The sequence below is a fragment of the Bidens hawaiensis genome, unplaced genomic scaffold (assembly GCF_021521415.1).
Source record: "Bidens hawaiensis isolate Kalapana, Puna unplaced genomic scaffold, B.hawaiensis_p1.1 tig00038320_1, whole genome shotgun sequence".
Classification (NCBI taxonomy): Eukaryota; Viridiplantae; Streptophyta; class Magnoliopsida; order Asterales; family Asteraceae; genus Bidens; species Bidens hawaiensis.
The window spans coordinates 7,990-22,853 of record NW_027496729.1 but is presented as its reverse complement, the minus strand read 5'-3'; the positions used below and the strand labels follow the sequence as shown (position 1 = coordinate 22,853).

General features: G+C 38.6%; 1 protein-coding gene across 1 annotated transcript; it reads right to left on the bottom strand.

Annotated features, from left to right (window-relative positions):
- Window positions 1-320: 320 nt before the first annotated feature.
- Window positions 321-2,879, bottom strand: LOC143590265 (subtilisin-like protease SBT1.6). Its single transcript, XM_077070799.1, has 2 exons — window positions 2,189-2,879; window positions 321-2,012 (listed from the first exon to the last, which is right to left on the bottom strand). The coding sequence occupies exons 1-2, from the start codon at window positions 2,823-2,825 to the stop codon at window positions 340-342; spliced, it is 2,310 nt and encodes a 769-aa protein (XP_076926914.1). The 5' UTR covers window positions 2,826-2,879; the 3' UTR covers window positions 321-339.
- Between the last annotated feature and the right edge of the window lie 11,985 nt (window positions 2,880-14,864).

Below are 14,864 nucleotides of genomic sequence, written 5' to 3'. Positions count from 1 at the left end.
TTTCCATACCCATTACACTCGAGTTCTCTATAGCACTTATATATAAAAATAAAAATATAGTCTTTTTTTCTCTTTTGTGGAATTTTGCAATAATTATATTTTACAACCATATAATTATATTTTACATAGTTTGGTCAAAAACAAAGAAAATAAATTAAAAAAAAAAACAAACCAAAGTGAAAAAAAAAAGTGGAAGTTGAACCTAAAAGTAAAACACATTGCCCTACCAGAGAATTTATTTTCTCCGGCCATTCTCCACCCTAAAACAACTAATTTACCGGCGTAAGCATCCACCCACCCACCCAACATAATTAAAAAAGAAAAGAAAAACAAAGCAACTTAAAGTGGGTCTAACTGTGTCACCACAATGGGGCTCCGAACCACATGCTTCCCATCAACCCATGACAGTGACCCGAATACGGCCCCTGCATCACCCATCACCATATGACTTCCGTCAATCTTCACCGTCACATAATAACTCAGCTCCCTAACCTTGTCCGAAAACACCAACCTCCCGGGTTTTACCGACACCGTCACCCCCTTCGGCGCCTCCACCTTCACCGTGTAAACCGAATTCACGTCCCCGACGTTTCGCACTCTCCGGACCAAAGTCTTCCTCAAAACCCCCTTTTTAACAGCCGAAAACATCGCGGCAAGTGACGGGTAGTTTAAATTCTCGGGAGCGGGTTTTCTTCGCATTGGGCACGCTGCGGGTGATCGAGTGATCACTTGAATTGTTTTCGCGCCGTAGCCGATTGAGCACAAAAAGCTTACGTAATCTTGGTTATTGAGATCATAAACTAAACCTGGATCCATTGCGAGATCCAGGTTTAGATGCCCCGCACCAAAGTCGTATGGTGTGGTGGCGTTTCCGGTTGACTCGTCCGTCATTGGTTGGAGCTGTTTATTGACAGTGCTGGCGGTGGTCATGATGGCGGATTTTATAGCCGCGGGTGACCAGTCCGGATGGGCTGATTTTAACAAAGCAGCCGCGCCACTCACGTGAGGGCACGACATTGAAGTTCCGGATAATATGTTAAATTCGGTTTTCCGGGTATCCGAATCTAGTCCTGTTGGACCGACTGCATCGGTCCAAGCGGCTAAAATGTTGACACCCGGAGCGATTAAGTCCGGTTTGAGAATCTCCGGGTTCATCCCATTAGGTCCTCTACCCGAAAATGACGCCACCACAGGAGCGGGCTTAACTCCGAGGACCGTCCCTTTGAAGTTAATAGTCGCCGTTGCACGGCCGGAGGCAGCATACGCTTTGATTTGATCACCTTCTTCGGAACCAACGGAGCACGCGGGGATTAAATGAGCGTCGCCCACGAGACCTTCACCGTTAGAAACACCGTTGGACAATATCATTCCGATGCCTCCGGCCTTCTTAACAACAAGACCTTTAGCCACCCTGGGGTTACTACCTCTATCACAAATTACAATTTTGCCCTTAACTAAATTAGGATCCAATGCATTGTCCATACACAAAGAAGCGGATAGAATACCGGATTTTCCGGGGTAAATTAGAGGATACTTTTTTCCACTAATTGCGGGTCCAGCGTATAACGATACACCAGCAAGCTTCCTACCATCACCAAGCATAACCTCCGCCGGAAAGTTTCTATCAATTGTACCGGCTCCAACGGTAGTTAACCACGGCGCGAGGTTCGTAACCGACATTCCGTTAGGCCCGTCGTTACCCGCGGAGGACGAAACAAAAACGCCTCTTGAAACCGCGCCGTAAGCCCCGATTGCAATCGGATCGAGATAATACGGCGACGATATACCGTCCCCGCCTCCGATTGAAATCGAAATGACATCAACGCCGTCGTTAACGGCCGCGTCAAACGCCGCGAGGATGTCCGAATCGAAACAACCCGAACTCTTCCAACAAACTTTGTAAACCGCTAGCCGAGCCTTCGGTGCAACGCCTTTAGCAATCCCGGCAGCATAACCAGCCATACTCGCTTTAAAAACGTACCTACCCGCGGCTGTTGACGCAGTGTGAGTACCTATTACATCACAAATGAAATTAAAATTAGAAGATAGTTTATGTTTAATTAAGCATATAACACAACAACTCTTTCTAAACTCAAACTAGTGACCAACTCAGTCTCTTTCATGCTTTGGGTGAATTAGTTAAGTTAATTATCTTATCTCTTTTATAAAAAGCTATTCTGGAACGTACCGTGTCCATCAACGTCTCTGGGCGACCGAAACTCAACAGTTTCATTAATGGCGCCACCGAATCCAATACCGCCGCCCATTCCACCGGCAGCTTCATGTCCTTTGGAGAAAAACCTCGCTCCAATTATCTTCCGGTTACAATTCCTGGGCGCGAATTTAACTCCGGTCTGGCAAGCGCCTTTCCACCTTTTCGGAACCGGTCCGAGATTCAGATCGGAGAAGCTCCGTCTCTCGGGCCAGATACCAGTATCGAAAATACCAATGATTACATCGGACCCATAATCCGACTCCGACCAGAGACCTCTCTGGTTCCTCAGCCCAACAAACTGCGGCGAGCGAGTAGTCTGAAGCTCACGCCGGCGGTCCGGAATCACGGCCAAGACGTCCGGATGTTTTTCCAGATCGGAAGCTTGTGACGGAGTCATGGAAGCTGAGAACCCGTGGAAAACAGTGTCGTATACGTGTAGGATGCTGGTTGACTCAGTGAACTCTGAAGTGTACCAGTGGTATTGAGTGGGGTAAATGGACGGCTTAGATTCGCTGTCTACTCGGAAGATGTAGGTTTTGACGGTGGGATCTGTGGATACGGATTCGCCGGCGGCGAGTAGGGTGAAAAGGGAAAGGAGAAGCAAAGCCATTGGAGAAGGCTTTGGGAGAGTCAAGTGTGGTTGTGAGTATTGATTTGTGTGCTTATAAACACATAATAAGCCTGGTGACTGTTTTTTTTTTTTTATTACTACTGTAATAGAAAAGTTCATAAATTTATGTCATGACTAGGGTGTATTTTATTAACAAAAATATTAAATAGAAGAGACATACCTTTGGTGACTTATTACTTTTATTTTATCATATACTAAGAAAGTGTCTAGTAATATATTCATTATTTTGAGATTATGATTTAAAATACACTTTAAAAAACAAAAATTAATTGATTCACACCTTGTGTTTTAAATAGAAGACATACACCTTAGTGGCATATTACTTTTTATTCTTTTAAGTGTTTTATTTATTTTAAATGTTGTATAGTGACACACCTTGTTTTTAACTAAAATACATAGTTTTTTTTTTTTTGTATTATAAAATGTATTTTTAGTAGATAAAAATTGAAAATAGTTATTGTATATATTTATGTATTTAAATATGGAAAATGAACTTAGAAAATGTGGAGGATGTGATCATGAAACATAATAGTTTAATGAGGTAGAGTTTGATGAGTCACAAGTTCCTTGCTTTGGTGGATGCACCGGAGAGTAGAGATAACTAGAATTGGATTCCTCTGAACCATGAATAAACTTCAGGAATAATATTGGATGGAGATGTAAATTTATAAATTTTATAGTTGTAATTAATATTAACTTGATGGGTAAAAGTGTTTGAAAAAAGCAACATTGAATATTCTTTGAATTTCTATTTCTATCAACCAATTATACATTTATTTTATGACAATACAACCTTCAAAATCAGAAAAGTAGTGGTTAACTTGTGATTTTGGATAGTCACTAACATAAGAGTGAGCATTAAACAATTATGAGAGGGATAATGATAGGCCTAGGGCTGTTCAAAAAGCTCGAGATTCGAAGCTCAGGCCTGTGGCTCGCTTGATAAAAACTCGTATAAAATTAATTAAAAAACTTGATTTGAAACATCCTGAGCTGAATTGGCTATTTTTTTATCGAGTCAAAATCGACCTAGGCTCGGCTCGATCATGGCTCGGCTCGTTGGCTCGATCTTAATCTCCTTTAACTTCTAAATCAACCTAGAGCCTTACTTGAGTTTCCCTGTTTAATTCTGAACCCAAGCTCGAAACCACCCTGTCTCGACTCGAGCTTGACTCGTGAACAAGTGATAGCTGATCTCAACATCAACTTAAGAATACATATTTCTTACTGTGGTACAAAGAGGTTGAATTTGAGACAACAAATGTATATATCAGTGTCTAGGCTTAGGCTGATGGTTGGTATATCGTTGAACAATTAAATACTATAATCTTATTATGAAATAGATTTTTTTTGAACAAATAATTTTATTGAATCAACTAGAACAATCAACAAGCAAGATGCCCGTTGATCAAATAAAACACCAGTTATATGTACACTTACACAAACACCAAATTACAATACATCAAGATAGGATAAATGAACACCAAGTTTCCCAATCTAACCCCTCTATTTTACCTCTACATTTTACCCAGTGAAAGCTATGCCTCTTTATGTCCTCCTTGAGTCTATTAATTGAGACTCGATGATTGTTGAAGATTGCCACGTTTCTCGTCTTTCAAATGCGCCAACAAGCCGCGAGTATTACTGCTTGAATAACCTTTTGTTTCTTTCTATCAACACAGGATAACCGGTGAGAGTTTAAAAGGTCACTAACCTTAAAAGCGAAAATCGGAGGAATTCTACACCACGCACTTATAAATTGCCAAATAACAGTGGCAACCAAGCAAGAAGATAATATGTGCTCTGCCGATTCCGTTCGATCTTTACACAAGGGGCATTGTTTAACTTCACCGATCACATTCCTTTTATGTAAGGTGTCTGAGGTAGCTATGCGTCCCATCTCCGCCTTCCAAGCAAAAATATCAACTTTACTCGGTACCCACTTGTTCCAATCCAAAACAAAATTATTCACGTTGATGGCATTATATTGGCATTGTAGGCGACAAGACTTTGTTGTAAAAATTCCTTCCTCATTTAGGTCCCAAACCCATCAATCCCCAACATCATTTAGAACAGTTTCGGGTAGTAAATCAAGGCAGTCCCAAAACTCCGCTAATTCCTCCTATGTACTTGGTTCACTGATCCAGCTCCAGACCCATCCTTCAATAGAGGAGCCATTACGTGTTTTATTCTGTATGTTGCACCGTTTATTCCTTTCCAATTTAAATAAAGATGGAAACCTTTTGCTCAGTGGCATTCCTCCCACCCAGGTATCAATCCAAACATGATATTCTCGCCATTCCCTACCTTTCCCACAATTGAATACGATATACTGCTCGGGATTGGTTTTATACCTCGTTCGTTAAAATGAATTATAGTGACCACTCTCCTTCAAAGCTTATCTGGTTCTGTTTAATATCGCCACCACCACTTGGCTAACAAACTTAGATTGATATCTCTTAACCACCCAAGACCAAGCCCCCCCATGTTTTTGTCCACAACCACTTTATCCCATTTAACCCAGTGAATCTTTCTTTTGTCAGGAGAACTGCCCCAAAGAAAGTCTCTTCGAATTCTTTTCAATTGTTCAATTACCGTGATTAGGGCTTTATAAAGTGAGAAATAGTAGATTGGTAATGCATCCATCACTGACTTGATGAGGACCAATTTGCCCCCCATTGAGAGTCGTGATGCTTTCCACCTAGTCAATCGTTTTTCAAAGATCTCAATCACCGGCTTCCAACTATTTATTGAGTTCATGTTTTAATCCACTCGGAGGCCAAGATAAGAGAAAGGAAAATTACCAACCTTGTAGTGTAGTCGGCTAGCCATATTTTCAACTTCTGTCTCGGGGATATTGACACCAAAGAGATTACATTTGCTTAGATTTATTTTCAATCCCGAGACCAAATAGAAACACCGCAACGGTCGTGACAAATTCATAATCGAGTTTTCCGACCATAATCCCATAAACACCGCATCGTCTGCAAAAAGAAGATGAGATAAACTCGGCCTATTATTGGGGATGGTAATTGGTTCGAAAAGATTGTTATCGGCGGCTTTTATTTGTAATAAAATATAGATATTCCAAAGCAAGAATAAATATGAGTGGAGAAGCGGGTCTCCTTGTCGAACACCCCTAAAGCATTGGAATTCCTTAGTTGGAGAGCCATTAGTGAGTACCTAGGCTCTAGCCGATCGAAAAATCTTATTAACCCAAAGTCTCCATCGAATCGGAAAGTTCATGGCCTCAAGAACACGACCAATGAAAGTCCAATTGATGGAGTGAAAAGCTTTGTTTAGATCAATTTTATAAAAGAAAGCTGGGTCTTTAGATTTCTTCAACCAATAAAATAATTCATTTAGAATGAGGGGACCATCGAGAATACTACGACCTGATATATAAGCCATTTGCAACTCCGAGACTAGGGACCAAGTTACCAGTTTTAATCTATTTGCAAGCACCTTCAATATTACTTTGCTAATGCAACCAATAAGGCTAATAGGGCGATATGCCAAGAAGGATTGAGGATCTCTGGTTTTAGGAATGAGATGGATAAATGAAGAGCTACATCCATTGCTAATAACTCCATTTTCATAGAATTCCGTTAGTACCTGATAGAAATCTCCACCTAATAAGTCCCAATAATGTTTAATGAATACAAAATTGAACCCATCAGGTCCAAGTGCTTTTTCCCCGCCACACTCCCAAACTACACTTTTAACTTCAGCTAATGTAAACCACTGGACGAGCACCTCGCTTTCAAAAGAACTTAATCTGATAATTCCTTCGCACATGAACGATGGTCGTGTAGAGATTGGCTCTTTAAATTTTTCTCGAAAGAATCTCCAAGCCACCTTTTTAATACACTTGGGATGAGTCTTCCATACCCCCATTCACCAAGACCCCATTAATTCTGCAATTTGACATATTGGCGTTCAAAATACCGTGAAAAAAAAAAGAGGAGTTTTCATCCCCTTCAAGAGCCCATTTAACTCTTGATTTTTGTCTAAGATCATCGAGCCTTAGTAATTCCAATCACGTATCGAGTTTTTGTTAGAGGACCATGAAAGAAGTTCCTCCTCATATAATTCTCTAACTTACGAAATTTTGTCTTATTATGAAATAGATGACTTAAGAGTGTTGAACAATTAAATGCTACAAAACTTTTGACCAACTTTCAAATTTATACCGGCCAAATTATATCGTTGGCTAGAGACAAATAATCTAATTACCAGATGCATGCGTGAATAATGTGTGAAAAAGATGACAAATTGGGCTTGATCTTACGATACTAATAAACAAAAATAATGATGCCTAGGTGTCCTAACCACATTCATTCTTGGATTAAAATTCTATACTAATCTTCTAATCTCACTTCTCCTTAATCCATGCTATCCATGGATCATTGGTGACAATGGTTTGACCCATGAGTTACATCTCAAGATATAATGCATACATTAATAATATAAAACCTAAAACATAATTTTGCTCAATGTATACATTACTTTTTATTAAAGATGTCAACACATGTTTTAACAATAAGGACTCACGAATTCAGTTTGAATTATGCGAGACTTCTCACTTCATATATATATAATTTTAATTATGCTATTTAATTTAAATTTTCAATTACGGTGATTATTAATTTTGTATCTTTAATTTAAAATTATAAACGTAGTCATTCTAAAAAATCCTTTAAGCATTGCAACAATGATCAGTTATACCTAAAGAAATTTGGAGTCCTGTAATTTAGATTTTTTCTAAAAAGTTATAAAACCGAATTCTTTGTTTTTTGAAAACTGTAAAAATTTCGTTTTTTTTATTTCATAAACATTTATTACATAATCAATTTCAACAAAACAAATCTTATGTTACTTTACTAATAAAACAAAGTGTTGATGCTTAGGTGGCAAGCCTACATTCACTCATAGCCTAATTTTTCATCATAATTCATAATATCTCATCTCATTCATCCTAACTATCTATTAGTCAAAACCATTTTATCAATTGGGTTATAGAATCGTTAGATGGATTTTATTAACTATTTAAAGGTGTATAAATGTCACGTTTATAATCACCATTCAAGAAGAATTGACGCTAAATATAATCATTTATTAGGTTGGCTGTGGTTTTTCAACATTGCATAAAGTATATATTTAGATATGCATATATGTAATCTGATGACATTATACTATAGATTATTGTCTATATGCACATTGATCATCATCTTTTAAACATTGTTACACGAAAAATTACATTAAGTTCATGTTATCCACCATGTGTAGTACATATAGTGAAACACGAAGAAGATACATTTTATAAGTTGTGAAACGTGAAAAATTTATAATTCATAAATTGTTTACTTTGTCTAATACATTAATTTACATGATAAATGAGACCTTAAAATGATGTTTACAAATTTGAAAATACTTCTTTGTATACAAAACTTGTATCACATGTTGCGCTTAATGTGAAGACACATTCTGGACATGCAATCCTATTACCAAATTGTGTTTGTCGCATTTCAGACTTCAATTGTATCACATGTTTCGTTCTGATCTGACATAAGACAATCATCGAATATGTATGGATAATGTTTAAACGGAAACTTGGTTTTAAATACTCCCAACTATCATGTGTTGGTAAATAACGGGCCCAACTTTACATTTGGCTAGTGATGGTCCCAACTAAAGACCTATTTGTTTTTAACAATCCGCGACTAACGGATTCATAACTCCGTTAGTATTATGCTGAGTTGGCCATCCAGCTGTTAAAAACCATCTGACGTGGAACGATTACGTGGTTGTGATCTCTTTATAAACATCAGGTGACTTAGTTGACCAAATTCATAACCCTAAAATACCTAATTGAGCAAACTGAAGAACCCTAAAACACCAAATTGATGGAATTGAGCTCCCAATCGTCTTCTTCATCTCGTTGGAAGAAAAACCCTAAAAGGTTTCGCGACTAACGGATGACTAAAATTCAGGTCAATGTTAGTTCTAGGTTTTCAATAGTGGGTTTTTTCATTAGAAGTCTAGAAACGGGCTCCAATTCAAATCCATATTCGTGTTAGCTGATTACAGACTGCAATTAAAATCTTAGGGCTTTTATTTGGTTGATAAAAACGAGTTGAATGATATATTTATTACCTCGAATGGTGTTCGAATTGATATCCCGAAGAACCTTGGCGGAATTCAAACAACCCACCGGAAAAACGATTTTTGATTATTTGGATTCAAACTACCCACTGGTGGTGGTGGTGATTCGTTTATTCGCTGGAAAAACGTGGGTGCGGGTAGGTATATGCAGTGGGAGGGAGGAGCCGGAAAAACGTGATGATGTGGTGATTTGTTTTTCGGCGATTGTTGCAGGTGATGGCGATGGTGGGGGCTGCTAGTGGTGATGTTGGTGGCTGCTAGAAAAATAAACAGGGATGAGGAAAACAAGTAGACAACACATGTATACATACATACATATATATATATATATTACTTATTATATATTCTATATTACTTTGATTGCCACATAAGCTGCCACATATGCAATATTTGACAACTAGGCATGCTAACTCAGCAACCGACTAACGGAGTTAGTCATCCGTTAATCACGGACCATTAAAAACATATACCCCTTTAGTTGGAACCGCCACCCACCAAATGCAAAGTTGGACCTGTTATTTGCCAATAAGGCATAGTTGGGAGTACTTAAAATCAATTTTCCTTTTTAAAAAATGGTGACTTTGGTTCATTTCAAAACAACTTAAATAAAAACTAATATAGCCTCAAAGGCCTGTGTAGGCACTTGCATTTATAGCAACTCAGTTTATCATCATCACTAAATCTTTTAGATTTATTATATGGTATGTTAAGCTACACGCAATTTCAATCATGAAAGTATTTTAAGAATCACAATTAAAATGGCATACCTGATTTTTTAATTTATTTTTACCTTTCATTTTGTTTATTTTTTTAAAATAACAGAACTTATTTATTTTTATCATTTGATAAATCCCGTGTACACGGGTTCAAAAGCTAGTTTTATATATATTTTTTAACTTAATAAGAAAATAACGAGCTTTTATCATTTTCATCTGTCACGTTTAATTTTTTGTTAATTTCTCATTTGCCATTTTTCTGATTAATTAATTATTATAATTTCCTCTAATTAATTGGGTATGTATTAAACTTTGTTAGAACCTTTTTTTGTTTTATGTGATATGCGTTGCTCCAAAAACAACGATGCAAACAAAGATAATAAATTGCGTAGTAGTGTAAGAGGGTAGCACATCAGGTCTAGATATGATTTTGTGATGACGACAACTCATTTTTCCTCTTATCGTCAAGGAGCAGGAAATGCAACCGCGAAAGCCAGATTAAGGACCGTGAAGCTTAAGTTTATGGGCACTTTGATGGTCAAGTTAGCATATATACACACACGTTTCAAAGACCCAACATGCAATTTTTTGTGCGTTGGGCTCTTTCGTTAATTAATAGAAATATCAGCTAGTCCGCCATTTTTATTTTTGAAAGAAAAATAAGAAGATGGATCTATGTGCTCTGAGTCATTATATTGATTCAGATTCAGGTACATTACCAAAGCTTTTCAAGGGGGGGGGGGGGTTATCTTGACATAGGTTTGTCTCTGGCCTAGATTAACTCAAGTAAAATGAAGTCTTTATCGCTCTACTTAAAAATCAAATATGAAACTTCATACACCTTGCAGTTCATAGGACGAAAAAATGTTTTTTTGAGGCCCTGATACTCAGCCTAGCATTGAATAGACTAGGGGGTTGTTTGGCCTAGCTTATATTTTTGTGTTTATGCTTATATCTTTTTAAGGCTTATAGCTTATTTTATATCATTTGATAAACTCTTTTTAAGTGTTTGGATTAACTTATATTTTACAAGTTGATTATACATCTTAATAAGTTGTTAAATCCATCATTCTTTACTTTGTTATATATAGTAATAAGTTGCTTCAATATTATTAATCCATCACCATTTGAAGGCAAATGAGTAATTTACCCCCCTAAACAAATAAGCTTATTCAAATAAGCTAAAAAACCATCTTCAAATAAACTTCTACAAATTAGTTTATATAGGCTTATAAGCCTAAGCTTAAAAAGCTAATCCAAACACCAAATAAAGCTTATTTTATAAAATAAAAAAAAAGAAAGTTATAAGCTTTGCAAAAAAAGCTAGGCCAAACACCACCTAGGTATTCACCTTATTAATATATCAAATCAACGGTGAGATCTATTTGACACCTAATTAGGCACCTAAGCTAATTAATAAAAAAACGTGCAAGTAAACATAAGTCTACTATTAGGGCATGTGTAATGGGGCGAGAAGTGAGGGCGAGGGGGGCGACAATTTTGAGGAACACCCCACCCCTGACGATAACAGGGGCGATAGGAGGGGGGAGGGTGTTATCTATCGCCTGCTTTTTTGGTTTTTTTTTTTTACTATTATTATATAGCTTGTGTGTGTGTGTGATATATATACATATATATGTAGCTATAACACCATTACACTTCTAAAATAAAAATCAACCCTTTGCTAATTGAGCGTCACATGACACAAATCGCCTCATTTTGTATCATCTCCACTACATATAGCGTTATAGACCGGCTTTAGATAAATATCAAATAATAGTAGGAAGAAAGAGATAACGTGGCCCCTCTTTTAGTTGTGTCAATTGAGGGCATCCTGTGCGTAACCTTAATGAGGCTTGAGCCTAGCAGATCTGGCTAAAGTTAAAGGCATCCTCATAGAATTCAACGGGTTGTGATTTCGTTTCACATCAACTATATTATCTTGTTTCTCATTTCTCCTTTTTTACATGTTGAAAGACTTTAATATTCCAAAAGTATGTTGACTTGTGAAAAAAAGTAAAAATATATTTTGTTTATTTTATGATATTAACTCTTAAAAGATCAACTACTTGTTTTAAATATTAATTGACTTATTATTGATTACAGTGGCCAAGCTTGGACGAGTTCGTCTGAAAGGGGACTCAAAATGTATTATAATAATCATAAACTAGGGCAATGCTCAAATTTTCGGTACAAAACGGGTAAATTTATACTAGGTATACAAATTTTCAGACGACAAAAGGGTCAATTTACATTACCGCGGAAAAATCCGGGAGGGCTGGGGTGGGTAAGCTTCGTCCCTGACTGATTATAAAGGTGTGTCTAAACTATTTCCCCTTGTCCTAACAAACAGCGGTGCAAATAAAATGCAATGATGTGTCCAAGTTATCAAGATTTAATGCATGAATGAGTTGTGCAAATATAAAAGTGAGTCCAAACTATTACAAGACACGTATAAAAACAATTTGTAACGTAAGATCATGAGGGGCATACTGAAGAAACACAGATCCAATCCCCGGGTATGGGTCCTGGATCTAATGAGTCTAGAAGGTAGGATACGGTACTTACAACTAAGATATGAGTACAACCTCCCAAAGTCCAATGACTGGAACCTGCAAAACAGACACCGTGAGTCTTGTTACAGTAAGGACAAGAGGGGGGGTCTTCCTGTAACCACCCTCCGGCGTGAGAATCAGTAACGTTCGTAATGGAGAAAGTACTGAAGTATAAAGACTAAGTGTAGTCAGAATATAGGTGAGTGAATGAATACCTCATGATGATTGAGAGGGTATTTATAGCCAAAAGGTGTGGAAAGGTGATTGGGCCAGCTGCCCCTTAAGAAGATACCTGCATAACCGTCTGGACGCGTGTCCTTATGTGATTGGTTCAGTTTATACGTTGCTTGTGCATGTATAACAACCTGGACACGTGTCTCTTTATCATTGGTTAATGGGAGAATATTGGCCATGTGCACGGTTATAACGACCTTGCCAGGTGTTATCGGCTGATTGGCCGAAGGATCACGTATTGCCCAAGAGAACATCTTGGTAAATCTTTTAGAAGGTAATTAGTTATTGACAACTGTCCCGGATCATTACCTCGTGGTCATTTACGCGGAAGGGTATTCTTTCTTGCGGATGACTTTTGAGGGTGCTATGATGCTTCCGCATGTGCTATGAGAGTGTTTCTTCCTCAAATGATTATGCGGATGACTTGTATGCCCCGCGGGTGTCTTATGAGGAACTCCTGAGTGACCCGCGGGTAGTCTTTAGGGGTATTTGGGTCTTTTTGGTACCCTACCTCTATAAGCCCCCCCCCCCCCAATCCAGTGTTTCTTTCGTGTGAAGTATTTTATGCGGGTGAAATTCTGGACTTTAACGTGGATTTGGGGGTTTTTGACCTTATGAGTTGGTGAGAAATATCTTTTGTTGTTTCTGGATAATCATGAAAAAGGACAAGTTGACCACTCGCAGGCGCGTGTGCAGGTGACAGGACGTTTATGACGGCCGTAACTGTACCCGACTGTTCAACCTTTTCCCTTTTTCGAATTTCCCGCGTGACGTGGCGATCATTTACTGGATTGCTTCTTCTCTCTCTACTGTTTGTATCCCATCGCATTAATTGCGGTGGGTATAAATAGATGGAGTTAACTTCTTTTAGAAGTTTTATCGTCTTTGCTTTCTGAATATTAATTTCCTTTCTTTCTTTGAACCTTTTAATTTTTCCTTTGATTTACTTCAATACTGTAACGAGTTTTCTTGTAATGGCATCTGTACAATCCGAAGTTGACGAAATAGAGGTCTGCTGGGACCAAGGGGAATACCAGAAGCTTATTATGACTTATGGTATTCCACCAGAGTGGGAACCGAAATTCCCTTCTACTGGTTCTATAGCCAGCTTTCCACCTCCAGGAAAAATGGCCTTATATGCTGACTATTTTGTTCACGGAATTTCCGTCTTCTCATCACGAAGTTTTTTCAACGAGTGATCAAGGCATTTGGGATTCACGTATCTCAACTCCATCCTCTTGCCGTTATGCGGGTACGTCACTTCGAGTTCATGTGTATGGTTCATGACATGGTACCTCGGTTAGATCAATTCGCTGTCTTCTATAAGATGGCTAACCGGAATGGGTGGTTTACTTGTCATAGCTTGCCTGATAGGACTATCGGTAACGTTATTGAAGAAATTTCCAAGGACTGGAAGAGGAAGTTCTTTTGGATCTCCTAGGATGTGATACCGGAGGCCGTGGTTCGTCGATCTCCGAACGACGCTCTTATTGACATCACGCCGGCTGCTTATGAGAAGCGTGATTGGTTTCGTAAACTTACTACTCCGCCTACACCGATGCGAGCACTTCCTGAAGAAGCTCTCGTGTGGGCGGGCATGAGTCGCTTGTGGCCTGCTCCCGATATGGAGCCTGTTTTCGTTGAGCCGAACGGCCGTAAGTTTTATTGATTTTCTTTGGGTGGTCTTCCAAAGTTTCTGTTATTTTAATTTCTGCGTTTGTTTTTCAGATTTTGGATCTATGCTTAACGCCTTGTATGATGACAAGGGGTGTGTTCGGAAAACTATCCGCGATGTTAAGCAAGTGTCTGTCATGGAAAGGAATGCCAAATATTTCCTCTTTCCTGTGAATGTGCGGGCCGAGCCAGTTGTCTCGGATACTATCTCTGAAACAAGTGCGTACATCTTAAACCCACCTCCTCTTAATGTGCTGACCTCCGACGGGACGATCGTCATTCTTAGTGATGACTCTACCATCCTCGAGGAGGAAGGCTCAGATGATGCTTCTGAGGTTTCATCTGTCTATCCTTTACTAGCAGAGCTTTACCGGAAGAGGCCTTTCCAAGCATCGCAGGCGAGTGATGCGGGTACTAGTGCTTTGGATGCTGGGAAAGAACCGAAAACAAAGAAACGCCGGACCCATTGTCCGCGGAAACCACTACCGCCAAGCCTTTCAGAACGACTGGGGATAGTGATCGGTACGTTCGTATATGTTAGCTTTTTGTTTTATAAGACAATGGGATCTGACTTTGATTGTGTTATGCAGATCCGTCCATTGTTAAAGGTCGTACTCTTGGCGAGCTATCAACGCCCACACCAAATGTTGAAAAGCAATCATCGCCTCTTCCAG